Source organism: Bombyx mori, chromosome 6, assembly GCF_030269925.1.
Source record: "Bombyx mori chromosome 6, ASM3026992v2".
NCBI lineage: Eukaryota > Metazoa > Arthropoda > Insecta > Lepidoptera > Bombycidae > Bombyx > Bombyx mori.
Window position 1 is genome coordinate 7135326 of NC_085112.1, and position 27457 is coordinate 7162782.

The following is a 27457-nucleotide window of genomic DNA, read 5'->3' on the forward strand; positions in this document are numbered from 1 at the left end:
GAACACGATTTCGTAACATTTGTATGAAATAACTTTTACATAATACGATGCGCAAAAATTTCATGTCAGTCTTGTTGACTGACTAGCTATGGTGACCAAGTTAATCCAATATTTTTCTTGATGAAAAGCACGTGATGAAAATTACGGATTTGTTCATGTACATTTTTCGTTTACCTCATTAATTAATTAGGTGTTATGATATCATCACGTTGTGCTGTGCGTTTAATTGTGGTTAATCGTTTTAGAGCGGTGCCAAAGCGCACATGTAAATTAGGAAGTGCTTGTGTATATTTTGTAAAACACACAATGCTAGTAAAATTATTTTTTTGTTTTTTCGCAACATTCTGCATTGCTAGCCAATCTGCACCTGAAGGTAATTATTAAATTTTTTAATTATATTTATAACTTTAGTATTATATGGGACTGAATATCCAAGATACTACTATATTTTAATTCAGAATCTTCCGGTTGTAGTATGAAGATTAGTATTTAGTATTAATTACTAAGAACTTGAAAGACCAAATTGAATCACAATATGAGACATAACATGGGTTATGTCGACCCAACTATAGTGCGAAAACAGCCATGGTTATAAAATGTTATTCCCAAGAGATATTTTATACTAATTAAGATATTAAATAAACTAATGGTTATATTACAGAAAATCCATATTTGCGGGCCGTGAATGAGAATTATTTAGCACAAAACTCCATACACGACTATGTAGAAGTTCGACCAGGTGCACACCTTTTTTATTGGTTTTTTTACGCGGACGGGACGAAGAAAGACGCATCTCGAAAGCCTCTTATAATATGGGTCCAAGGAGGTCCTGGTTTTGCCGCTAGTGGCGTAGGTAATTTTGGCGAATTCGGCCCCCTGACGATGGACATGCAACCAAGGAATCATACTTGGGTAAGTTGTATGCATTAAAATAGGAATAATCAGAAATTATTGTGTAAATTTCTTAACATTTCTTTTCAATTATTTGTTGAATAAAGATGATTAGACAGGGGTAAATCTTTCTGTATATTATTATTATCTAGTCTGTATTATTTCGAGTTTTCGCTTACAGGTAAAAGGAAGGAATTTATTACTTATTGACCACCCCGTGGGCGCTGGATTTAGTTACGTCACAAGTAAAGATCTTTTTGTGAAAACAGATCAACAAATGGGTAAACGAAATTATGTTGTTCATAGTTTTTTAAGGGTTAATTTGCGACTTCTTTCGCGGGTGTGTGTGGCGCAGTAGTAGCATGAATATCTCATACAAGAAGGAGCAAGAGAGCGAGAATGGCCACATTCAACTGTTATTCTCAAAGTTCGTTATTGTATGTACATTTAAAATAAAGTTATATTATGCGCTAGATTATTTGTCCACGACAATTGATCTATTGTAGCTTAGTTAACTCATGTCGTAATTATAGTCGTAAAATCAGTAGACAGAATCAAATCAATGTGAATACAATACTTATCTTGAATATATATAATTTAAATTCTCAAGTTTAGTCCTGTTTTTTCACTGGCTTGAATGAAAATCTGTTTTCTATAAAAGCAGTTTTGCTATGGGATCGATAAGACGGATATGAACATTGACGTCAATATGTAGTATTCCTGCGTAACATGGAAGTATAACGCTTTTATAATTCCCTCATTTCTAAAAAGATTTTCTGTCTTTTTAGTGTTGTATTTAGGTATTTTTCTATGAAATAAAATAACTAATAATAATAAATAAAATAACTAATATTTTGAAATCGTGTAGCCAAAAGGATGAGATACACGGTGTACCTACCTACTCGTATAGAACAATGCGTCAATGCCAGTGTGCAAATCCCGCTGATACCTAACATATTTACACGAAAGAAACTTAATTAATACGTATTCACGAATGACTACCACGATAAAGGAATAAACATCGTGTAATTAAAATAAAGCTACATTTAATATAATCTATCTAATTATAGTGGTATGATTTCTTGTGAGTCGTCAATGCTATAAAAGAAATGAAAAGTATGGTATTTACGGGCTCCAGTGACAGTTTAACATCACCTGGATCATACATTCATATTATGTTCGTCGCAACAAAATAAATTGTATTCTATATAATGATAGAAGAATGTTTTGATTTCAGCTATTGACCTCTCACGAGCTATTAAACAATTTTTCAAAAAACACAAAGTTTTCCGAAAAACTCCTGCGTATGTGATTGGTCAGAGTTACGGCGGTAAATTGTGTCCAAGATTAGCTGTTTATTTATATACGGTATGTGAATAACCGGTTATCTATTTTGTTATATAAATTACGTATAAACATTCAAAAGGTTTATTTGTTTTTTTTTCAGGCTATCAAGAAAAAGAGTTTAAAAATGAACTTTAAAGGTATCGGTATTGGAGGTGGTTGGGTCAATCCTAAAGAGAGCACTTTAGTAACGCCACGGTTTCTTTATCATACCGTTAGTAAGCATGAATCTGTTTCAAATACAATGTGTTACATTGTAAATAAATTAACTTACCTGAAACGTAATAGCAGAAAGAGCAGCAGTGTACTTTAAAACCATTATTGTTACCGAGTTTAAGTGATCGGGTGATTACGCAAATAAATGTAAACAAGTGTTACTTTAGTTTTCCAATGTCGTGTTAACCCCTGAAAAGGAATACCGAAAACGAACACTAATTTAGTACCTTCTTTATAATTATAAAGATATAATTTACGGATTAATGCGTGGCTTAGAAAATTAATATTTTTTGTGTATAGGTAGCATATTATTACCGTTACGGATTATGTTCTTAGACCGATGATGATAGGTTAATTTCGAACCACTTAATGAAAGACGTAATTCCTTGACGGATTACTGGATGCATATTAAACCAGATAGAAATCAATGTTTACAGGGAGCAATCGATCGAGATTTATATCTGAGCTCTTCACGCATAGCTCACGAATTGATAAGTTTGATGGACAAAAACGATTATATTCAAGCACACGAAGTGGACTTTATGCTCTTCAAAAAGCTGAACGAAGACGAATTTCTAAACTTCAATAATATTTATGGTCTCAGCCCTTACCCGGCATTGGTCAAACTTAATCTCCATGTAAACCAATATGTTAAGCCGACATTAAAATTGGTGAATCAAACAATTGATTGGCTATACTTAAATACAGATGTTTATGATAGTTTAAAAGGAAGTCTTCTTGTTCCGTCTTTCTGGTTTTGTAAGTATTGAATATAATTAACGAGCTCTTTGATTTATTTTATAATATTACTAGCGGCCCGCTCCGGCTCCGCTCGGGTCATTAACAAAAATTTCAACGATATTTGACGTTGTTTTATTTGTGTAAATGAACATTTAGGTATTGCGGCATAACTATGATAGTTAGACATATGCTGTCGCGACACTTTTTGTAAATAATAATGTGTTCTACAAAGGCATAGTACATTATTTTATTCTATCATCAATAGTTTTCGCAGGGCACGCGATGTAAAAAATATTTTAAGTAATTTTTTTACACCCTGAGTTACATTATAGGAGTTTTAGTAAGGACCCGTAATATTTTTCAAAAAAGATTATAGCCTATGTCACTCGGGAATAGTGTAGCTTCCAAACAGTGAAAGATTTTTTTAAATCGGTTCAGTCGATTCGGAGCCTATTCAATACAAACAAACAAATCTTTCCTCTTTATAATATTAGTATAAATTTTTCAACTGAAAACGTTTTTTTGTTTCAGTGGAGAAAATTTTGAGCAAGACAAATTTGAAGGTTGTGATTTACAACGGAAACTTCGACGTGGTTACTCCATTAGCAGGTTGGTACTTTTTCTTTCTTTTAATTCATGTTGGTTTATGCGAAGTAATTTCCTAAGTATTGAAGAAGCAGGAAATGAAAAACACTTGTTTTCTTGGGGACCATCATAGGAACATGGATTTCCAAACTTCGCATTTTTCATTTTCATGCATGAAACTTGAAAACTTATCCTATTTAAAAACCGATACAGGTGCTTCAAACTGGGTTCACAAACTGAACTGGCCTCTTAAAGAGAATTTCACGAAGGCGGTACGACATCACATACGGGGCACAAATAATGGATATTATAAAGAAATGGAGCAACTTAGTTTTTGGTCTGTCTTTCGTGCCGGACATTGGGTTCCAGAAGATAACCCCGAAGCCATGGAACATATTTTAGAATATCTCCTTACTGAGAACAATTAGATTAATTTAAGATCGATTTACGAACCTTTAGCTCGAGGTACTTATAATTTAGAGATTTATAATTTAGAAAAGTAATTATTAGACGTATATTCCATTGTACAGTTTTATGTGTAATGTAAAACTAATGAAAATTATTTATTGTATTCTACTTTTCTTTTTTTTCTAATATTGTAATAAAAAAATATAGACAAAATGTAGAAACAATTACAAAATAATGTTCTATGTCCCTCAAGATGCACGGTCAAATGATAAAACTCACTAATGTTATTTGAATATTGATTTCAATTTATTGTTTAACGAATTCAACAAAATTATAAAATTTTATGTACAATATTAAACACAGATTACATTTAACGTGAACAAATATATTTAATAATAAAAAATACAATTTATATATGCACTACGCCTTATAATCTATAAAATGTAAGCCGACAGAATGGATTTTGAACCCAAAACGGGCTCTCAAATATTCGTGTAAAATATAAAATTCAATCAAAAAATGACAACGCTCAGCTATTGTGGATTTAATAGCATTTGACTATTTTATAAGTTACTTACTTAATTTAAGCATTTGTTTAGGACACACCACGACAATTAATGAAATTATGTCCTCTAAACGAGGCGACTATGTGGGCATACGGTGTAGTAAATGCTACAACATATTTTGTTCCTTCGAGTCAGATTGATGACGTCCACGAGCAGCGGTGACCACTGACGATCATTAGTATGTTTCGTCTATCCATCCAATGGATAAAAAAAAACACAAATAACACGCTTGTCTGATTTATTCCACATTGTTGCTGCTTGCATGCTTGTGCTTAGTGTACTTGTGTCTAACCATACAATTATTATAAAACATCTGCACCATAATTAATAATAGTAAATACAAATGTAGTAGTAATTTAAAAACATAGGTTTAGTGTTAACAGTATCGCTTAGGTTTACAATTGAAATAAAAAAAAACCATGAAGATAGATAGATATATTTAAATTTGTATTTATGTTTTTAGCTCACATAATAATAAAAGATGCCATATGTCTGTTAACCAAAAAATATTCCTCTTTATTGTTGCCATAATATATCCACAAATAGAATCGCAATGGAAAATAACGCCTATTTTAACTGTCACTTTTAAATATGCTTTAGTATAAAAAGAACACTAAAATTTATCCCAAAGGCACTGTCCAATTAACCAATTTAATAGTCAATAACATTCAATTAACTCTATTAATCATGGTCTCGCGTTCTGGTCATTCGGCCGGCGTAATTATAATTAGATTACAACTAATTACTCTGTGTGGCGGACAGCTTCCGTGTAGCACGCACCACAAACACGAACAGGTTTGGTGTTGCCAGTCAATGCAACAGTTTTATCACTGCAAGCTGCGCAAAATATTAGACCACACATTCTACAGTGATGCTGAAAAATGAAATAGTAAATAAATATTAATTATAATAAAAAATATTTTGTTTTTTATAACATTTAATGTCTAAATAAACTGCCCCATCTGTTCCAATTAAAAAAAAAACGAATAAACATTTCCCCATCTGATATATAGAAAAGTTTATATTTTTTTATATAGGAAGCTAGTAAAGTCCGTTTCCGATGTATTAATAGTTATCGTACCTTGATGGTTCTTCGGCAGTTTATTTAATCAAAGCATCATGTTTTTAAAACAGGTAAATAGTAAACAGAGAGTTATTTCATTGTGACGTTTTGTACAGAGGGAAAGTACGGTGCGATAATGGGAACGTCATGAATCTATATCTATACTATAAATCTAATATATAAAATTCTCGTGTCACAGTTTTCGTTGCCATACTCCTCCGAAACGGCTTGACCGATTTTGATGAAATTTTTTGTGCTTATCCGGTATCTATGAGAATCAGCCAACATCTATTTTTCATCCCCCTAAATGTTAGGGGTAGTCCACCCCAAATTTTTATTTTTTTATTTTTAGACAAAATGTTTAATTTCTATTTTTTTATGATACAACATACAAAAATACATACAACCCTAAATTTTCACCTCTCTACGATCAACCCTTATTTTTTATTTGCTAATTAAAAACTAAATTTTTTGCAAGATTTTTGTTTTTATTTTGTCATGACAGAATAAAAAATTTCATATTGCTCTGAAATTTTCACCCCTCTACGATCAACCCCTATTTTTTATTTGTTAATTATAAATTTTAAATTTTTTGGTAAGATTTTATTTTTTATTTTGTCACGACTTAAAATAAAAAAAATATATATTACTCTCAATTTTCACTCTTATACGATCAACCCCTATTTTTCCATCCCGATTTTTATTTTTTTATTCTATGCACAGATCCGCAATAAGGTTGCAAGATGCCAATCAAATATTATAATTGTAGTACGATAAATTCTTATTCAGAGTTTATAATTTCAAGTTCCTTTAATTATGATTTTTTTTTAAATTCAATTTGATCTCCTGCCCTCGCCGGTCGACTACTGATCAACTATCAATCGATCAGTTATCCCCGTCAGGTGTCACCACTCATCCAGCAAACATCACGTAGTAGGGATGAGGACGAAGCCGGTCTCCTGTCTTACTCACTATACATTTTTCAGCCATGTTTCTTTGGTTTTATTTGCGTATCAATCGTAGCTTGCCAGCCATGTTTTTTTGGTTTAATTTGTGTATCAATCATGTTCAGTAGGTCTGAGAATCGGCTACTATCTATATTTCATATCCCTAAGTGATAAGGGTTGTCCACCCCAAACATATTTTTTTTTGATTTTTTTTTTGGTTATAATGAGGTATGAGGTATAGTCCCCGGCACGTAACTTGGCAAGAGTCGCTAGATGCGTAGAAGTCGTTTTTTAGGTCTCTTTGGTTGTCAAGCGGGACGCGGGGAAAGACGTAGCACCGTTCCGAGCGCGCGATTGGTGAGTCAGTCGACCCTCCCCTCCCGCACCGCGTCCACGTTCCGTTCGCTCACGGTTACACATGCGCCTACTAAAGTTGTAGGAACCCTTTGTTTATATTGAGTTTTTGTTACGAGTTGTTATTATTGTTTTAAATTTAGTTTTTGTTACGAGTGTTATTGGAACGAAGTTCCTTACGGCAGGCTTGGAGGGGATAGGGATTTTGCTGCGCGACCGAACTGAAAAAAATGTGATAGTAAAACCGTAAGAAAAAATCCGTGGAAAAAATCCGTGGAAAAAAGTGCGTGGAATAAAACCGTTAAATGAAACGTGCGCAGGCGCGACAGTCGCATATACAAGCGAGTAGTGTATAATACCTTTCTCTTTCTCCCTCTTTCTTTTCGTTCTCTCATCCATTCTCTTTCTATTTTACGTAATTTATTATTTCCTAAATACTGAATTTCCTAAATACTTTCCTATACTTAAATAAAAACTAATCAGCAAAATTTAAGAGAAAAATCAAGAAAACCAACATAAAATTGAGCACGATTTTTTTTTTGCAAATTGTGTCGATTCTACATTAGCCGAAGGAACTTCGTTCCTACCTGGTGTCCCACGACACCACATTTTCATTTTTGTTTTAAATTTGTTTGCAATGGTAGGACCAAATACCAATGACCATAATTATAATCGATTCAGTCACTGAGCGTATTATTATTTACGCCAGTGACGACAGCGACTCTTCGTTATGTCGACGATGAGGAGCCAACTCCTTCCACCAGCTCAGGTGCTACCATAAATTTAATCCAAGGGGTAGCACTATTAGAAAATGATAGTGACGACGGCGACACATAATTTTTAATATTAAGTATATTTTTTTAAATAAACTTTTTAACTTTTAATTGTATTTTATTTATAACACCTAACACACTTCACGAATTCCTCTCTTTTCTTTAACTTTCTTCTAAACACACAGGCTTAAAAATAAATTATGGCAAATAAAAAATTTAATAAAATAAAATTAACATATATGCGGGCAATAAAAGTGACCATTTTTTTGTTGCAATGTACACTATGCGCGACATTACCCCCACTACACCAAAACCTTGCCAACTTACGTGCCGCTTACTATATTATGTGGTTGAATGAGGTTTTTGAGAATTTTATATATTAGACTAGAATTTCCCTAGAAATCTTATTTAAGGCAACACAACGTTTGCCGGGTCAGCTATTATATATATAATTATTACTTTTAATAAATTAAAACAATTAATGTTTGGTGTTTTGTTATTTTTAAACAACATTCCCTCATCGTTCCCAGCGCTCCAGGCCTTTTTCACTCATATTCCACATCCTTATACACTTCCAATAAGTTAGTATTTTAGAAATTCTCTAGAAATCTTATATATGGCAAGACACCGTTTGCCGGGTCAGCTAGTAATATATAAATCTACAGTGGTTTTTACGGATGTTCCGTTGTAACTTCTGAACCATGCATACGATCGACTTGAAACCTGGTATCTGAGGTAGAAAATACATGTACTTAATGGATAGGCTAATATTTATATTAGTGTTGGACTGCCTACACCAGAGTTGCGGAGGCGTTAATGTTGAGAATCTTTATGGGGGTGAGAAATAATAATGTTAATTTTAAATGCCCAGCGAAGCGGACGGGTACAGCTAGTCAGTTATAATTTTAATGATGACTTACTTTCCGTCTTGTAATATTGAATTCCTTATTACACGTAGCGCAAGCCGTCGCGTCTTTATCGTTGGCCCAAGTGGGTGTTTCCTCTGTGGTAGTTGCTAATGATTCCTTCTCTAACAACTCAGCTAGCTGAAGTTTGTTCTCGCTGAGCGTGGCTCCGACTTCTTCTAAAGTTTTTTGTGCTTCGCTGTATTTAGTCTTCAAGATGTGTTGCTCTTCTTGTAAAAGAAGATATTTCTGTAAAAAGTATAATTTTAATAAAAATATATTAATCTCTGCATTTGAATACTATAAACACCTAATTTTTTTATTTGGATTTTCAATAAGACTATAAGGTCAATCAAAGGTCGGTTTGTTAAGAACAGATCTCGAAGTGAAATGTGGAATGTTGAGACGTCAACAGTGAAAGCCCGATGAGGGTTTATAGGTATTCCTTCTCACATGACGTTTCTACTCGTTTGCAGATCCGGCAATAACTAGTGTGCTTAGTGCGAGTTTTTTAATTTTTTTTTCTCGTTAACGTTCTCGATAGCGTAAAAGTAAACTAAAATTTTAATGCATTTGGAACAGCGCCCCTAGCGGTAAACGTAGGCAAACGTTCCAACTTCATACAAACTTGAGTTAACTTTTACGCTATCGAGAACGTTAAAAACTCGCACTAGGCACACAGAACGTTTAAGAACTTACTTCGTCCACGACAGATATCCATTATCAGTTAACTAAACAATTTCGAAATGAAATCGATTGTAGTTTCTCAGTGTCATTGTTTTAAAAATCGAAATCAACCACAAACCTGTCCAATGGCTTTCAAAGACTCAACTTCTTGTGTAAGACTTGATATTTTGTCTCGGTCTCGCATCATAGATTCCTGAAAGATTTTTTTATTACATGACTTAGTTACATTAATTTCTGATTTAGTGAATAGAATTGGATCGGCATTGTTACAAAGTATTATAGTTTTTATCTACGTTATATCTATTTTTTTCCATTACCACTAATTTTCGGGAATCCTAGTCACTCTTCACTCGCTAAATAGTCTATTAAGACTATTTATCGAGTCGCATCGAGTATTAACTCGATGTACTCGATTCGATTATGGTTAATGTTATCTGCTATTCTAGAATGTTTGCTTCAAGTACAAAAGAACGGATGTAATTTTTTTTTAAATTTCAATTGGTTAAACTATACGTGAAGTTATGTATAACAAACAAATCTGAAAATTAAAGATAACTATTTCCCTTATATTGGTTTTTAAAATAACCAAAAATGTTTGTGGTTTTGTACTTTTATTTATCTTTACAAGTTTTCATTGATAATTAAAATTTGAGACAAGTTATGAGTAATGATCGAATGGATTCGATTTGTAAATTGGTTGATAAAATGATATAATTTTTTTGCAATTTCAATGAATTTCAATGAAACATTTCTCGGTCATATCGCACTTTAAAGTGCGAGTTATTTAAGTAAATATAATTGCGTAGTAGTAGTAAGATGCGTAGATGATATTACAATATTTGTGACCTTATATTGTGGTATTGATTCTATGTCATTTTTTTTATTGCTTAGATGTGTGGACGAGCTCACAGTCCACCTGGTGTTAAGTGGTTACTTGAGCCCATTGACATCTACAACGTAAATGCGCCACCCACCTTGAGATATAAGTTCTAAGATCTTTTTTTTTTTTTTTTTTTTTTTTTTATTGCTTAGATGGATGGACGAGCTCACAGCCCACCTGGTGTTAAGTGGTTACTGGAGCCCATAGACATCTAGTAAATGCGCCACCCACCTCGAGATATAAGTTCTAAGATCTCAGGTATAGTTACAACGGCTACCGCACCCTTCGAACCGAAACGCATTACTGCTTCACGGCGGAAATAGGCAGGGCGGTGGTACCTACCCGTGCGGACTAAAGAGGTCCTACCACCAGTCTTATCTTAGTATAGTTGCAACAACTGCCCCACCTTTCAAACCGAAACGCATTACTGCTTCACGGCAGAAATAGGCAGGGCGGTGGTACCTACCCGCGCGGAATCACAAGAGGTTCTACCACCAGTAGTTACGCAAATTATAATTTTGCGGATTTCATTTTTATTACACGATGTTATTTCTTCACCGTGGAAGTTAATCGTGAACATTTGTTGAGTACGTAATTCATTAGAAAAATTGGTACCCGCCTGGGATTCGAACATCGGTGCATCGCTCAACACGAATGCAGCGGACGTCTTATCCCTTAGACCACGACGACTAGACGACGACAAGAGTAGCTGCTTCGCGAAAGATTCTACTACCGGATCGGAATCGCAACCCGCTGAAAAGATCCGGCGAGAAAAACTCAGCGAGATGATGTTTAGGTTAGGTTGGACGTCAAACTCTTTGTCGAGTTCGACGAGTACGATTACCTGGGTCCCTACTCCTAGTGTTAGAGCTAAAGGCGTCTAATGCAAGGGATTGTATCTGATGGATCCGCAATGACGTGTCTAGGGCGTCAATTGTGACTGGCTCCTGCGTGATCAGGATTCGCAGAATAGTCAGCGGCGGCAACGATAAGGCGATTATCATGACGTATAGCCTTATCGAAGTACCGTTCCGACGCTGACTTCATGTGTTTCCGGATTGATTCGAGGCCCAGGTCCTCGTGTTGGTCAACGTTCCTCACGAACCACGGGGATCTGACGGCTAGCCTGCAAAAGCGGGATTGTAGGAATTGGAAAGTGTCTATACCTTTTCATCTATGGGGGATGCGGCTATAGATTGGCATTGAAAAATGTAAAAAGGACCTGGACCTGGAGCCACTGCGTTGGTCTACAGTGAACGCACTGAGATCTTTTTTGCCACGTACCATCCGGCTTTGGAATGAGCTTCCTTCCACGGTGTTTCCCGAGCGCTTTGACATGTCCTTCTTCAAACGAGGTTTATGGAGGGTACTAAACGGTAGGTCCATGAGTAACGGTAACCACTAATAATAGATAGAGAAAGAGTGAGAGAATAAAGACAGCATGCAGCTACACGCTTTAAACTTTATTGACGAATTTTTGTTACTTCGGCTTTTGGAAATCGTCAGATTATGTATTTTTCGATATCAAAAATCGATAAAAAATTTTTTTGCCACGCTCGAGAATGTCGAGATGAGTTTTTTTTTCTTTGTAGCCCTCCCCTTTTTTACGTCGCTCCCAAATTGTCAGATTAGTAGAATATACACTTTTTAACATGTAATTAACTCACTCTACCTCTATCTGACGCTCTCGATAATTTCAGAAAAACAATTTTTTTTACTAATCTGGTGCTATATTTTTGACGGGTTGCCATATATGGAGCTCATATTTGGTGGAGGTACTTAGTCGGGTACCTACAAGGTAGCCCCTTTATATTAAACTGTCGCGCTTTAGTAAATCCCGAAATCGCCACTTGGGCTCCCCTACTATTGAGTGCATATTTCGATTGACAGAAATAAAAATATTTGTAATAAATTACTAGCTTTATGTATACTAAACGGCAGTTTCATTTATCGCTAGGTATCATAAATTAAACTAGAAAAGTTATTTGTGTTTGTTTATAACTTGTTCAAACCAAACCGTAGACTAAAACCTCGTATAGCAATCTGTCGCTACGGGGGCAAAATTGTGAAACTTACTTGTAGAGATATCCTCCATTCTCTTTCAATTCTAAGGTCTCCCTCTGCTGCCACAGCTTTCTTTTCGGCTGTGGTCGCTTTTTGACCCAATGTGCGGGCATTATCTTCTAGATTCTTCCTAGTTAGTTTATCTTCTTGTAACCTAACGTGGGTTCGTTCAATTGTAACGTTGATAATAATTCTAGGTAATTAATTTCGTCAAGCAATTTATTCCCACCGAATTCTGAATTGAGTGGTTCGATTATGTTTTTAAATCGATATATCAAACATAATATATACGTAAAGTGATTTATTTTTGAATTCAGAAATCGGCTGATAAATGGTCGACGTACTTTTTAATTGCAAAGTAATTAATCTTTATTTTCTCATCTGTTGGTATAAAATAAATATTTACAACTGATATATTTGTAATAGAAAATTTTTGCGTTATATAAAGAAAAAAAAATGCAAGAAAATGTAAAGATAATGTTAGTCATTTTATTTGATTAATCATAGAATCAATTTAGTTTTAAGAAAAAAAAAATTTTTATTTTATAGTCAGTTACTTTATATAAGGTCAGTTAATTTATTACATTTTAAACTTAAATACTTGATGCATTTTAGTGTAAAGGCAGTTAAAAATCGATACTGGCAAACCTACACAATAAACATAAAAGTTAATAAGCATTTTTCTCAATAAAATACGGTATTAAACTGAATATGCTTTATTATTAAAAAATAAGGCATGTACATCACTACACAATTGAAACCACAGGACTACATAAAACGTAAATCAATAAAAAAAAATCAACATTTTAAATTATTGTGTTACAATAAATGAAAACAAAAAACTGAGATCATTTTTATAACAATATAAATAATGTAGATTCACTCGATACAATAGTCTTTTTTAGTCTGTAAATGTTATTATTAAATTTAAAACAAAAACTAAACATGTCTTACTCAACTTATTATTTATAACAAATTTTGTGTTAATTGATTAAAAACTAAATTTAAACAGAATTATTTTTAAGTGTATTTAACAAAACGTTACAGTAATATTTTCGTTTCGTTAACATAGCAACATTAAAGCTAAAGCTATAACAGCGTTACCGTCTAATTTTTAAACGTAAGAAAATATATAATGTCATTTTATGCTTTTACAGTATTCATTGTGAGGGTTTGCCAATGTCGAGCGAATAAAGTAGCCCTTCTATACTTGAAGCTGTGCATAACACAACAAGAGTGCGTTTTATTGATATGTCAAGCGTTACTATTCAATAGCGTAGCGTTTATACGTTATTGTGGCACTCAATAGACCCTAGAGTTTAATTATCACAGCGTATTAGCGTTATCGGTCAATTGGAGTGCATTATATTTTAGAATAGAACACTAATTAAATGGAATGTTTCAGACAAATTGAACTGAAATAGTAATAGGTTTTAGCTATAATTGAGAATTTTATAAATAATCCTCTTTATAAAACTACTATGTGAAACCAAACTACTGCCCAAAAATATACGGAAAATGATTTAGAGCTAGATTTGTTTTTTTATCTTGACTTGTAAACTCACAAATTTTTAAGGAGCAATGAAATGCGAATGTATCTGACTGTGTACGGATTTATTTAAGAAAAGTGTGTGAGGAAAAAAAAACTTTTTTCCATAGTTATTTTTAAACGTTTTAGTGCTAGGAATTAGCTACATTTGTGTATGTTTTAGGGCACGTTTCTTATGCACCTTGTATACAGGATACGAGGTTTCTATACAGGGTGTGTTATTGCAAATCTGTATTTCATATTATAATGTTAAATATATATTAACACTATGATATAAATGGACGATTTTAAAAAGAAAAACGTACCTAGTTTTAATTAAAACATTACTTATATAATAATGAGTCTTAGATATAACTATTATTAGTTATATCTAAGACTCACGAAAATCGAAAATGATGCTATATATTAGTTTTTTATAGGTTCTAATTCACCATTCTAAATTAAGGCCATAGATTGACAGAAAAAAAACTTTACTTTATGATATTTAAACTCTAGGGAGAGCTGGCTACTTGCTCGATGCGATATCATAATAAAAATGGCACAACCTACTTTTCATCGAGTTGATGTATGGTGCTGCCCATTGATTCAGTCTTTGCTTCCAATTTGGCTATTAACTCTGTTTTATGTTTCAAGGAAATTTCACATTCCTAAAACAATATCAATATAATTTAGCTCAAAAAAAATTATGTTATTCGTTAGTCAGTTTGGATGTTAGTCAGGAAGCGTGTTAAATATTATATAAGTAGATACCAAATATGTTAATAAAGTAATAAAACAGTACATAATAATACGAAAATTATCGGCTAGGCTAACGCAGCGACTTAATAACTATATAATTTACCAAAGAGATTCTTGTAGTTTTTAATTATGAATACGATTTTAGATAAACATGCTTTTGTGATTCACGTATTTATATAATAAAGAGGAAATACCACCTGTTCATACTAAGTATTTACATAATATTAAATAACAGCGCTTTGTTAGTATCGCTTCATTCACCTGGTCGAGCGACACTTCTATCGTGACTACTACTTTTCCTAAACGGTGGTATTTCCTGAAGATTCAGTTTCTTATTTGGAGGACCCTCGTCCTTGGACTTTGTACCCTTGTGAGAGGAACTACAATGAGCTTTGAGTTTTTCGAGCTTCTCTCCTATATTCGTTTCGTTAGTAGTGGGAGATCTTAGGGCTTTAACTAGATCGTGATCGGATCCTAGGAAGTGGTTGTATTTCTCAATGTTGTGGAGTATTTTGCCGATTTGTTCGGCCTTCGCTTGAAGCCTTGATACCATTTCGCCTTTCTGCGTCAGCTCCGTCTCGCATTCCTTCCGTTCGTAAAACGCGGCACAGACCAATAAGCATCGTGTTAGTATGGATACAGCTTTTTTTAAATTACAATATTAGTATAGATTGTTATGAAGCAATGTGAATAGTAATAAATAAAACGTAACAATACACAGGATAGCATACCGTAATTCATAATAAATAATAAATAATAACAATAATAAATATATATTTACTAACAATCATGCCACGTTAACTGGTCCCGTGCTAAGTTCGTAAAGAACTTGTGTTACAGGTACCAAATAACGGAAATAAATGTAAGATTTATATTATACACATACATATATTTAATATACATCCATAACCCTGGAAAAGACATTTTATATCTATCATACAAATATCTTCCCTTGGCGGGATTCGAACCCGCGACCCCCTTGTGTAGTGACCATGTCACATACCACTAGACCAGACGGCCGTTCATAATACGTGATTCATGATACGGCCTATTTAAAAAAACAGCAGTTACGGAGATTTTTAATGATAATTATAATACATTTAATTAATTAGTAAAAAGTATTCGAGGTAAGGTGCAGAGCCACGTAAATGATTAATGAGCGAGGTAAACAGTATGCGTTGGCGGATAACAAGAGGCATTGAATTCAGCACCCACACTAAAGCCTTGGAGCATCGCTATTATACTCCTTGTCAATGGCCGAAGAGTGACTCTTATAGAATTGTGTGAATTTCACTAACAACGTAATTGTTTTAAGGGGAGCTTAAGATACAGCTGAGAATCGAAAGTAAAATACAGGGCATTGTTAAGTTTATTAGCATTAAAAATTTCTACAGACAACGTCTGGGCTTTTAAATAAAAAATATTTAGGTTGTTCATGCCTGTAAAACAAAAGCGGTTGTATTACAAAAAAATAAAAAATAAAAATTTCATCTTAGGATAGTACCTGTAATTATTTCGAAATTCAGTTGTTAGTTTTATTTTAAAATTGAAACACTATTGTTAGTCAACAGAGCGTGAAGGTAACTAAAGTAATTTGGCAACACAGTTGTCGAAAGCGAAGATACGAAGGGTACAAATCCCGGAGGTCAATACAACATGCTTATTCATCGACTAGAGAACTTACCTGTAATTTTTTGTACATTTCTAAATTGATAAGCTTTATATCGTCAAGCTGCCTCCTCAGAGATATAATAGTGTCTTGTTTGTCGTGTATATCTTTTTCTAATAATTTCATGGCTACCTCCATTTCTGCCTTCAATGAAATCTGAAGAGAAAAATTCAATTTACAATTTACGGTATGTATATACACATATGTACTTATATATTTTATTGTAATTCAATTAGTTCATAGTAAAATATGTAATCTAATTGCAACGATTCAATTGTTTATTCGTAGTGTGAGTAATCGTTTCAATTAATTTACCTGCAAATCAAGTTCCTTTTGCATTTCTAAATACTTCTTCCTTTCTTCCTCTAACGCCTTTGACATCTCGCTATCCTTATCACTCTTAGATCTATCAGAAGTTACACTTTTAACGCTTCGTTTTTCCTGGAATGATAGGAACGGAATGTCGGTGAAAATTGCCACTTATAATTTTTTATCACATAGATAGATGTTTAATCATAAAAGTTAGTAGGTTCGAAAAGCGCGATATTTATTTCTCCAATATTTCATTTACTTTATTCATTAGATACACTCTTATTTAGTTTTTAATGTAATTACTATACACAAATTAGAAATCTAAAAACAGTTACATAGTACCTCTTCATCTGCTTGCAGTTCCGTGATTTTCATTCTCGAATCTTTGGTTATATCTTGACCTGTACAAAAAAAAAAAAAAGAACACGCGTAAACAAAAAAAAAAGAACACAATCGTTATTCTTTAAATCCCACGAAACTCACAAGATCTGATCCAAAACGGTTGTTTACTATACGTTTTGCCGTTATTATTACCCATGAATTAAGAACGATAGCGCATAACGGTGAACAGACGCAGTTAAATATAAATTGACAATAAAATAAAAGACACAAGCGTCGGGTTTCGCATACTAATGCACACTAAGCGATAGAATACAAAGTGAGTCATCAGTGCAAGACGTCTTATCTAGTCGGCAATCCGTCATTATTATTAAGCCGTCATTTGTATAGTAAACACAACCACGTTCCATCAATTGATCAGCTGATGTCGATTTTTTTTTTTAAATCAGCCACTGACCTAGTAACTTCACTATTTATATAATTAAACCACATGTGTACTGGAATAGAAACGTCGTGGATTTTTAAATATATTTTTTATTTTTAGAACTCGCAGGAGGTTTTGGTCATGGCGGTAATCTGTAGCCTAATATTAAATTATTATTAAAATGTAATATCAATATTCTCATATTGACTTTTTATTTTTTATTTTTTATTCCTTAGATGGGTGGACGACTAATGCCAACACTAATTGTTATTACTTTATGACTGTTTCAACATACCATTAAAGAGTAAACAATTTTAAATACGGAATATGGCTAGTAATTAATAACTAGTGGTCTCGCAGTAGTCGAAATTCGACTATAATTAATTTAAATTATAAGTTTGAACATTATTATGGTTCTATTGTCAAAGACACAGAGACTCTAATATTTCTATAATCACAGATTTTGGCCAGTACTACATATAATTACCTAAAGCGTGTTTCAGTTGATTGTTTTCTTCGACTAGCTGAATCATTGTGTTCTTTGCGATTGCAAGGTCTTCCTTCATCAACGCATTGGTCGTGGTCAGGCTTTCGACTTTCGCCTGGAGATTTGCTACGGTGGCGCTGTAATATTAACATTCAACACACTGATAGTAGATAACGATATGAGTGTGAAGTGATAGCTGAACTATCTTTTTTTGGCAGACTGCGATAAAATCGTAGTGTTTCTTGTTCATGGCACTCGGTTATATTACGAAAATTTTACACCTTTAAAATAGCACTTTTTTTTGTTTATAGCTTAGATGGGAGCTCACGGTCCATCTGGTGTTAAGCGGGTACCGGAGCTAATAGATATCGATATCGTACATGCCTTCTTCCACCTTCAGACGTGTGTTCTAATTCTCAGTTTTAGCGAAACCGAAACTCATTCACGACAGAAATTTGTACATTTTTAATACGCTTTTATTAGCCGCAGACGTATGTATGTAAATATGTTTGTAACGGAATCTTTGAACATGATTTTGTCCTCTTTCAAAACGTCGGATTAGCTCGAGGACCGATGACATATCAATATTTAAAAAAAAGAGAATTTTTTTTTGAAAAAATTGAAATTCAACTAAAAACTGAAAAATAAATAATAGTTTAAAAAAACTAACAAAATACGCTTTTATAGAAAATCCAATTAAAAAATAGAAAATAAATTTCAATTAAAAATAGTGTAGAAAAATGATTTTATTGTAAAAAAAAGGCGAGGGTGCATGGATAAGTAGTCATAAATATTTTATGAGCAGATATGAGTAGAAGGGTTATCTTGATAATATCCTGAAAAGCACCCCACGCTTTTTCGCAATAAAATCATTTTTCTTACAATTAATATGAAAGCGTATTTTGTTAGTTTTTTTAAACTATTATTTATTATTTTAATCTTTAAATGTAAGAAATCGCTGACATAAGGAATCAAATTGTATTTTATTTTTATACTGTCGAATACAGACGTGCATGCGGCCTACCCGATGGTGTGTTACCCCATTCTATGTAACGACAGGCGCACAAACAGGTGTCCGGTTGCTACAACCCGAAGTATTTTCTTAAATAGCATGTTTTTAATCTCAATAAATTAATAACTTCTATGTGACCTTATTTTAGTTTACGGCGTCTCAGTAAACAAGATCCATTTTTTATCTCGTGGCGTCGGACCTCCTTGGTGGAGAGTTATGAGAGTATGTAGATTTTTGAGTTCGATAGTTGGTGGATGGTTGTTGGCGGTGTTCAGTATCTCAGTCACTTCGAAAAAAAAAAGTTAAACTGGTGACGTAGGTACACCACCCAGAGAGACAACACACCATCAGGTTGCCGTTAGAATCTTGTAGCATATGAAACTGTCATCAGATTTGAAAAATTTTTAATAATGCAAATACCTAATTGTTTTTAAATAATGCAAAAGTACAATTAAAGAGAATACAAATTTATTATTTTTCTTCTAAATATTCTTTTTTTAACGATATTGATTAATTTTTTGTAATCGTACAAACAACACGTATGACTTCCGATACTGTGTTTCACAGAAATAATCATGGTAATGATCTATGACGTTATCGGTTTGTTACAATATGAAGTTGCACGAGGAAAAGTGAAATACCAGCGTTTTTATCCAAAGCCTTTCATCATTTGTTAACAGTTAATGTTTTTGCGTCATCACCACGAGTCATGCATTTTAAAAGTAACTACATATTTTGGACGTACTGCTTTTTATCGTGTTATTAATTCTAATAGTTTTCACTTTTAATTCGATGCCACCATAACTGTTGTTTTTATTTTACCGATGCAAAAGAATTTAATAAAAAACACCGTTTCTTTCTGAACTCTAATTTTCTTTTGAAATGTTTCTTTTTTTGCATAAAATCATTTTTTGACGATATCGACTCGCTAACTCACTCATCTTATGTTAAATGGATAGCGGTCTGTAGTATTATCTTGTAGACAAGTTGTTTTACTGTTTACTGTTTACACTTTTTTATATTTGAGAGAATACTGGTGGCCCGGTGACCTTTCTAGTTTTACCACGACAGGTGTGCGAGCAAGGGCTCAGTCAGGAGGGGTGGGATTGGCTAATATCCACCCGAGCGCCTTCAAAGGAGACCTATCAGCTCATGTTTTTTTATTGCTTATGATGGGTGGACGAGCTCACAGTCCACCTGGTGTTAAGTGCTTACTGTAGCCCAGACAACTACAACGTAAATGCACCACCCACCTCGAGATATAAGTTCTAAGATCTCAGTATAGTTACAACGGCTGCCCCACCCTTTTAACTGAAACGCATTACTGCTTCACGGCAGAAATAGGCAGGGTGGTGGTACCTACCCATGCGGACTCACAAGAGGTCCTACCACCAGTAAAACCAGTAAAATTTTAGACACGAGCGTTCGTGTTGATTACGTAGCCCTTTATTGTGTTATCCCACACGCACATGCCTTTCAGATTAATCTAATCTCTAATTTCTAAAAAGACATGAAGCAAATTTGCGAGTCTATGTAGGTTTAAAAACACTCACTTCAGATGTCGGTTTAGTTCTTCAATATAGTTTTTCTGATCGAGCATGGTGTTGATGTGGCGTTGTTTAGGTTCATTGTTTGTGTTGTTCTCATTTCCTGCTATGTCGTTGGAAGAGTTACTGCCCCGTAAATACAAAGAGAAATCTATGACACCTTGTTGACTATCTAAGTCTTCTTCCTGCATATGATTTAAAAAAAATATTATATATCGAGGGGTTATTAGGGGTCTATTTTCCTTTAAGCGACATTTTTGCAACTTTATAGGAGAGCCATTTAAAGTTTAAAATTTAGAAAAAAATATCTGTACAAAAAATTTTCTTCTGCCATTTGAATGAGGTAAACTTAATTGAGGGTCAATTAAAAACATCGATTTGTTGATACTAATACGAAATAAAACGGACTTTTAGTTACAAAGACAAATGTCACCATCAAATCTATACTAATATATAAATCTACAGTGGTTTTTACGGATGTTCCGTTATAACTACTGAACCATGCATCCGATTGACTTGAAACTTGGTATCCATGTAGAAAATACATGTACTTAATGGATAGGCTAATATTTATATGAGTGTTGGACTCCCTACACCAGTTCCGGCGTTAATGATGAGAATCTTTGTGGGGGTGAGAAATAATAATGTTAATTTTAAATGCCCAGCGAAGCGGACGAGTACAGCTAGCTAGTACCCTATAATATACTTTCACCCATCGATATGTGTTATTTACCTTAACACACAAATTGCAGTCGACAACATTGAGACCGACCAGCAAACCGGTGATAATTACAGCTTCCTCGTTCAGCATCAGCGCGTGGGGTTCGAAATATTCCTCCAAAGTATCTTCACGATGCTCAAGGAGGATTCTCAAGTAATCTGCGAGTCGTTTTTGCATTAACGCCAATCGCAACCAAGCCCGAGCGCGGCCCATTGCTGTCCTGTAAATATCTTTGAATTTTATAATTTTTCAAGTGCCATAACTGATTTCATTAGTGAATTGTAAGCAATGAAGTAGGAAACCTATGGAAATGAAACGTCAACCAAAATTTCGTGCCACTGTGACGTCATCTGGCCACAAAACATGGCGGCTTTAGTGCTGTACAAAAGATTTCAATGTTATCAGGTTTTATCGATAAACGTTCTTGGCTCATTTTATTTTAAATATTGTTGAGTATTATTTATTTGTAGAATTTATACTTTAATGGGAAGTAATTCGGTACATTGTTATGTGCAAATATGATATGATTTAGATGAGTGAAATCTAAGACAAGTTCGTCCTTCGAATTTGCCAAGTAAACGATATGATGATTTTTAAAAGTTGCTACACTGATTTTATACAGTTGTCGTTTGTCGCAAAACATAAAGATATGGCGTAGTTCAAAGCCATCAGCCCATTTCTAGCATGCTAAATGTTATCGTATTTTGAGTACGTGTTTTTCTTAGACTATTACAATCTATTTTAATTGTTTTGCTGACTCTAAAGTCCGTAACATACTACCGCAGCGCACCCCAAGGAAGGTGCGCCGCACCATTTGAATCACTTTCGCTTGAGAGTAATTCAAATTTTAAACTTATCAAGGGACCGCGTGAAAAAAAAACACCTACAGAACATTTATTCATTAATTACAAACGTCATTCCTTGTGACTTCCTCTCTAAAATCACTTAATTATTAAATATTTAACAAATTTACAATAGTGTTTTACTCACTGCGGAATAAAACTATTTTATTTAAATAGTTCCGAAGAGATTTTGTCGGTAGCCTTTTTCCCGAAATATCTAAACAGAATGTCTAAATATGTTTTGATGACATATTTTAAAGTGGTATTTATGATTAGTGTCATGATCAATAGATTCCGACCGAAAAATGGATTTTTCGGATGAGGGCTCCATAATGAATTTAAATACATATAGATAATAGTTTTAGGACATCGACTTTCTTGAGATCCTATAAAATACGTTTTAATTATTATTTTTGTATGTTTTAAGCATGATAAATTATGAAGTTTTATATAATCAATCATATTAAATCGATATCAAAGTCAATAAATAATGTACAACCCAAAACAGACGGCCGAACTGACATGACAATGACATTTGGCGCGCTAAACATGGCGGATTTTCGGCCTCATTAGACGGAGACGGAGATATTTACGTATATTCATGTTTCATTTTATGTACGCACTGAAATACTGTTATATTGTTTTCCTGCGAGTTAAAGTGCTGAGTAAGAACGAGATAGATATATGTTTATGTATGTGCCTTCAAAATGGGTGCTATTTATATAAGCAATTGTACGTATAGAACAATATGTCGTGTCCCTACTATATAGGTCTATGATTGTAAGACACAATTCGTAATGTCAAAGTTGTAGGTAGATTTATTTACTAAATTATTAAAGCACGTTTAAAATGTTACAACAGTCGAGTAACGTGTGTGTGTTTTAAAACTCACTTCACAGTTGGAAGATCTCTGACACTGGCCGTGATATCGGCTGCCTCAGGCGAATACTTCTCAACCATTTGAAGAATATCCCATAGCTCCTTTTTAGGTCCGAGGAGTCCCTAAAATGTTTATGTACAATCTTAGATCTTATACTATTAGGAAACTGTAAAAGAACTGATTTTTTTTTTATAATATACTAGCTTTTGCCCGCGACTTCGTCCGCGTGGAATAGTTCACAAATAATGCTTTATTTTAGGACAAATTTTGTTAGCATAAAAAAACGTTATAGTGAGCCAAGCTTAACATACAGACATATGCTGTCGCGGACTTTTTTTTAGATCTTTTATAGGGGAACAATTCTCTCATACATTACTTTAGCGAAACTTTAACCGTTTCCGCAGCGCACGCAGTGGAATTTCTCAAAAGGGAGGGAAAACCCCGATTTTGAAACATTCTTTATTGGTGCTCAAAACAAACAAACTCTTCAGCTTTAAAATATTACTATAGATTTTAATTAATTTCAAAAAAAGTTATAACGCTTGTTGTTAATACGTGATGCAATTACCCGATTCTTCGTTTTATTTGAGAATTGTTACACGCACATCACTTAATAACTACTCTATCAATTTCGATGAAACCGTTTTGTGTTTAAAGCTTGTTTAAATCTTTATTATTTATATTGTCTCACAGAAGAGCCTGTGATATAACACCAAGTTCAATTATTTTGAGGTGAGTGAGTTCCAATTTCAAGTACATTAATTATCACTGTTTTAAATTCAGAAAGAGCCGTGATGAATAAGGACACACGAAGTATAAGAAGTGTACAAATTCCAAAAATATTCGAAATTGAGTTAATATGCGGAAACATTTGGTATCACCAGTATTTTTCTCATAAATACTGTCAAAAGAGCATAGTTTTAGTTTTTTTTAGTTTACCTGTGTTTTGACTACTATTAACAAAATTAATACATAATTTTATCGTACTTTAAAAGACAGATAATGTAACTGGTAAACATTTTTTAATAAATGTTGCAAAGATGATAAATATTAAAAATATAACATGTTAAACCTGTAAAACACTCTCCTGTAAAATTAGTAAGTTTTGAGATTATACAGTTTTAATGCGAGATGACGAAATGGCATATACATTACGCAGCTGTTTATAGCCAATGTACCCAGTTACTTACCTTTTTCGGTTTGAGTCCATGACGCATGACATGTTCGAGGACAATAAAGAAGTGATGCAACGGCAAGTGATCACTGTCGAGCATTCGGCCGAAACGAAGCGACTGTTCGATTAGTTCCTTCACTATAAGTTTCGAGATATTCACGAGATTACTGCGCTCAATGACAACGGGATCGCGAGCTACAATAGTAAAATTAATTTTTAAATATACTCTATTAGTACTTTGATCAAATTGGCGTAGCACGAAATAGGTTTATTTGCAAAGTTACCCATCAAGCAATGCATAGGATCGTCAGGAGAAGTAATCGCACCGTTGTCTGTTGGATGGATGTAAGAATCTTGCATCTCCATGTCGTGCAGTTCTTTTAAACAAAGCCACTCTCCGTCCACGGAAACGCGAAAGTTGCATAGATATATTGTATCATGAGCGCCGGCCATATCGGCGTCTAGACCTCCTAATTGTTGTACCCCCCGTGGAATGCGCAATTCCGGCAAGGGATCTACCCCATGTACAGCGGCAAGAGAACGCATAATATTTCAGCAAAAAAACAATCAAGCAAAACTGTTAACACTGCTTCGAAAATCTTGATTATTTTTTTATAATCATTGCCGTAATACACAAAAGGTCACGAGGTATGTTTATAATTCACTCTACGAAAATATAATCGCGTACTGTTATTGAACGATATTAAGGATTACAAGTGCTCTCGATACGGTTATTGCGTTGTGAGGAATCTGATTTTTCCAGAAGCTACATATTGATTTCCCGGCATGTAACGAAAGCACCACTTGGAGAAAATCAATACTTTGTTCGAAGTGGCGACATCTGCACAAGCTTTGGGGAACTACTACGACTCACTATACCAAATCACGATGTTTAAGTTTTACGTGAGTTGCTAAGAGTTCACCGTAAGTACATTAGATGGAATTATTAATCCAACAATTTAAATCTGAAGATAATTATTAAACGAAGAATTAAAAAAAAACATGCAAAATAACAAGCCAATTTTTTTCTGGTGATTCTGGTCATTATATGAAAATAAAGTTTTAAAATTATTGTGTTCTCATTGGTCCTTGTTACATATTATGCACATTTTGAAGTTAATCACAAATCTCATTCGAAAAAATTAGTTGAATGATTCCGTTATATAGATATAGAGCAAGCTAATAAAACTTCCAGTAGAACAAAAATATAATGAAATAGTAATAAATAAAAGTGAAATAACTAATATTTATAAAGTGAATGTAAAGTAAGTGGGAATAAATATTAAAAATGCTACCTTGTTTATAAATATAATATAATATTTGTTACGTTAAGTATGTAAACACTATTAAAATTATTAGGTTCTATTCAATGAAGATCTACATATTTATTTGTAAATTTGTATAAATAACATCATAAGAGTCTACGATTGTGCACGTATCAAGCAACATGCTACTGAATAGACTGACATTTTTTATTTTACTTTTTACACACTTGATGCTCACAAAAACTACAATATATTCATTTTATTGCTTTTTTATTGGAGCTATGTTTACTTTACAAAGTTTAATATAAGAATGCATTTCCGTGCCCCTGTTTAACTTTATTCTGATGAAATTATAGGCATAATTAATAACTCATAAATTAATGCAGATTTTTAAGCAAAAAACTCATTTATGGATTTGTTGCACAAACAAAATTGTAATTTTATTGTTTCTTTATTCTTTGTTTGTCTGTCCTTTATTGTTTTTTAAAAATTTTTATTGCTAAGATGGGTGGGTAGCTCATGGTCCACCTGGTGTTGTGAGCTGTCAAGAGGAGCCCATTGACATCATAATATAAATGCCACTTGAAAGACAAGTTCTAAATCTCAGTTTTTCGGTACAAGGGCTGCCTCATTCTTCAAACTGATATGTATTATTGCTTCACGGCAGAAATAACCTATCTGTGCGATAATTATGAAAATTATAATTTTTGCCAGTTTGATTTTTATTACCAATTTTATTCCATTACTGTGGAAGTCAATCATGAACATTTGTTAAGTACACATGAAGAAAAAATTATATCTGCCTGCAGGATTCCAACCCTGGCATAGTTGCATCGCTAGATTAGAAAACACTGAGGTGTCTTATCGCACACCATAGGCAGGCCATAAGGACTTCAAAATATAAAATATTATCAGGATACTTACATATGAGTCGTCTATTATCAAAGGTGGCAATCTGTGCATTTGGACAAAAAAAAGTTATTGATATGTCAATACAGATTGATTTGAATATAATCGTCTCCTTCAAAGAATCCGGTTCAAAACCTGCACTAAATAAAGGTTAATAGTTAACCTGTTATTTATCTAAGATGTCGTTCCGAAGAGTATTGTGACTGCCAATGGAATACAAAGTCAATAATTCGTTTTTCTGATTTACCAATCATTGTCCAAAAGTCAGATTGCCGGCTTTGATAATAGTCGACTCATATATCAGATGCTTGAAGTCTAATATTTTTCATATGCACTTAAATAGTATAGCCACATATTGTAATTGTAAATTTCGTTTTGATATGATAAATTACTTGATCATGCATTTTTTGTTAAAAATATTTGCTACAAATAAATATATATAAAAATTGCTACAAATATTTGTGGCAAGTATAGGAGCAATAGCTAAATTAGGTAGAACAAATTTAATCCATTTCTGATTCAATTTGAATTATCAAATCAAAATAGTTCATGGGTATTATTTGCTTTATTAAATCCACCAAACTGGTGTTGGATGGTGGCAACTTCAATACCATGTTTGATATTTTTGGCTGCAGATGGGATAAAAAAATTAAGCATTTTAACTAAAAATCCCAAGGTATTTATTGATGATGTTGGCAATTTACTTGAGTGTAAAATAATAAAATATCCAAACATTTACAATATTTTTTTAAAATAAGCGTACTTAGAAATCACGCGGCAGCGACATTTATAGTTTATTTTTAACAGCAGCATACGGTTCTATTATTGATAAGGTAGTGAATGTGATATATACTTGCTTTTTGAGTTATATGTTTTTTGTGGTCGCGATATCAGAAGTTCTGGCCATCTTTCATCTTTTGAAGATGAAGATCTTTCGATGGGATGAGATTTGACAGAAGACATAGATGATGTTGGTGATACTTCTGCATCATTTTCTCTTGCAGATGCCATATTAAGGTTTAAGTTAATATTAACAACAATAACGACACATTTCCGAATATACAAAACAAATCACTCTGAAAGAAAACTCAAACACGTCAGTGAATTGTTACTGTCAAGTGTCACGTGTCATTTTTTTGTTTGAATTGTCATTTACATAGGCAAC

General features: G+C 33.5%; 2 protein-coding genes across 5 annotated transcripts; one reads left to right on the top strand and one right to left on the bottom strand.

Annotated features, from left to right (window-relative positions):
* Positions 1-43: 43 nt before the first annotated feature.
* Positions 44-7999, top strand: LOC101743895 (retinoid-inducible serine carboxypeptidase). Its single transcript, XM_004930539.5, has 8 exons — positions 44-373; positions 662-912; positions 1073-1172; positions 2129-2259; positions 2339-2449; positions 2889-3210; positions 3724-3801; positions 3991-7999. The coding sequence occupies exons 1-8, from the start codon at positions 196-198 to the stop codon at positions 4203-4205; spliced, it is 1386 nt and encodes a 461-aa protein (XP_004930596.2). The 5' UTR covers positions 44-195; the 3' UTR covers positions 4206-7999.
* Positions 4470-27419, bottom strand: LOC101743746 (RUN and FYVE domain-containing protein 2). 4 transcript variants are annotated; one of them, XM_004930538.5, is made up of 14 exons: positions 27150-27419; positions 24135-24313; positions 22957-23066; positions 21235-21442; positions 20508-20686; positions 17943-18079; positions 17035-17093; positions 16696-16821; positions 16396-16536; positions 14523-14620; positions 12437-12578; positions 9599-9673; positions 8809-9042; positions 4470-5625 (listed from the first exon to the last, which is right to left on the bottom strand). In XM_004930538.5, exons 1-14 carry the CDS (start codon positions 27301-27303, stop codon positions 5494-5496), a joined length of 1974 nt encoding a protein of 657 aa, XP_004930595.1. In that variant the 5' UTR covers positions 27304-27419; the 3' UTR covers positions 4470-5493. The 4 variants fall into 4 exon arrangements, with proteins under 4 accessions (XP_004930595.1, XP_012549667.1, XP_062525051.1 ...); XM_012694213.4 differs by lacking the exon at positions 27150-27419 and adding an exon at positions 24403-25073; XM_062669067.1 differs by lacking the exons at positions 4470-5625; positions 8809-9042; positions 9599-9673; positions 12437-12578 and having other exon boundaries at positions 13125-15297; positions 27150-27403.
* Between the last annotated feature and the right edge of the window lie 38 nt (positions 27420-27457).

Bases quoted from the DNA above. Each gene is read 5' to 3' on its own strand.
- LOC101743895 (XM_004930539.5), top strand. From the start codon at position 196: ATGATATCATCACGTTGTGCTGTGCGTTTAATTGTGGTTAATCGTTTT. The intron at 2,260-2,338 runs GTATGTGAATAA...TTTTTTTTTCAG, and splicing joins TAGCTGTTTATTTATATACG to GCTATCAAGAAAAAGAGTTT. The intron at 3,211-3,723 runs GTAAGTATTGAA...TTTTTGTTTCAG, and splicing joins TGTTCCGTCTTTCTGGTTTT to TGGAGAAAATTTTGAGCAAG.
- LOC101743746 (XM_012694213.4), bottom strand. From the start codon at position 24,664: ATGCGTTCTCTTGCCGCTGTACATGGGGTAGATCCCTTGCCGGAATTG. The intron at 24,314-24,402 runs GTAACTTTGCAA...TTACTATTGTAG, and splicing joins TCCTATGCATTGCTTGATGG to CTCGCGATCCCGTTGTCATT. The intron at 16,537-16,695 runs GTAAATTAATTG...TTTTCTCTTCAG, and splicing joins AAAAGGAACTTGATTTGCAG to ATTTCATTGAAGGCAGAAAT.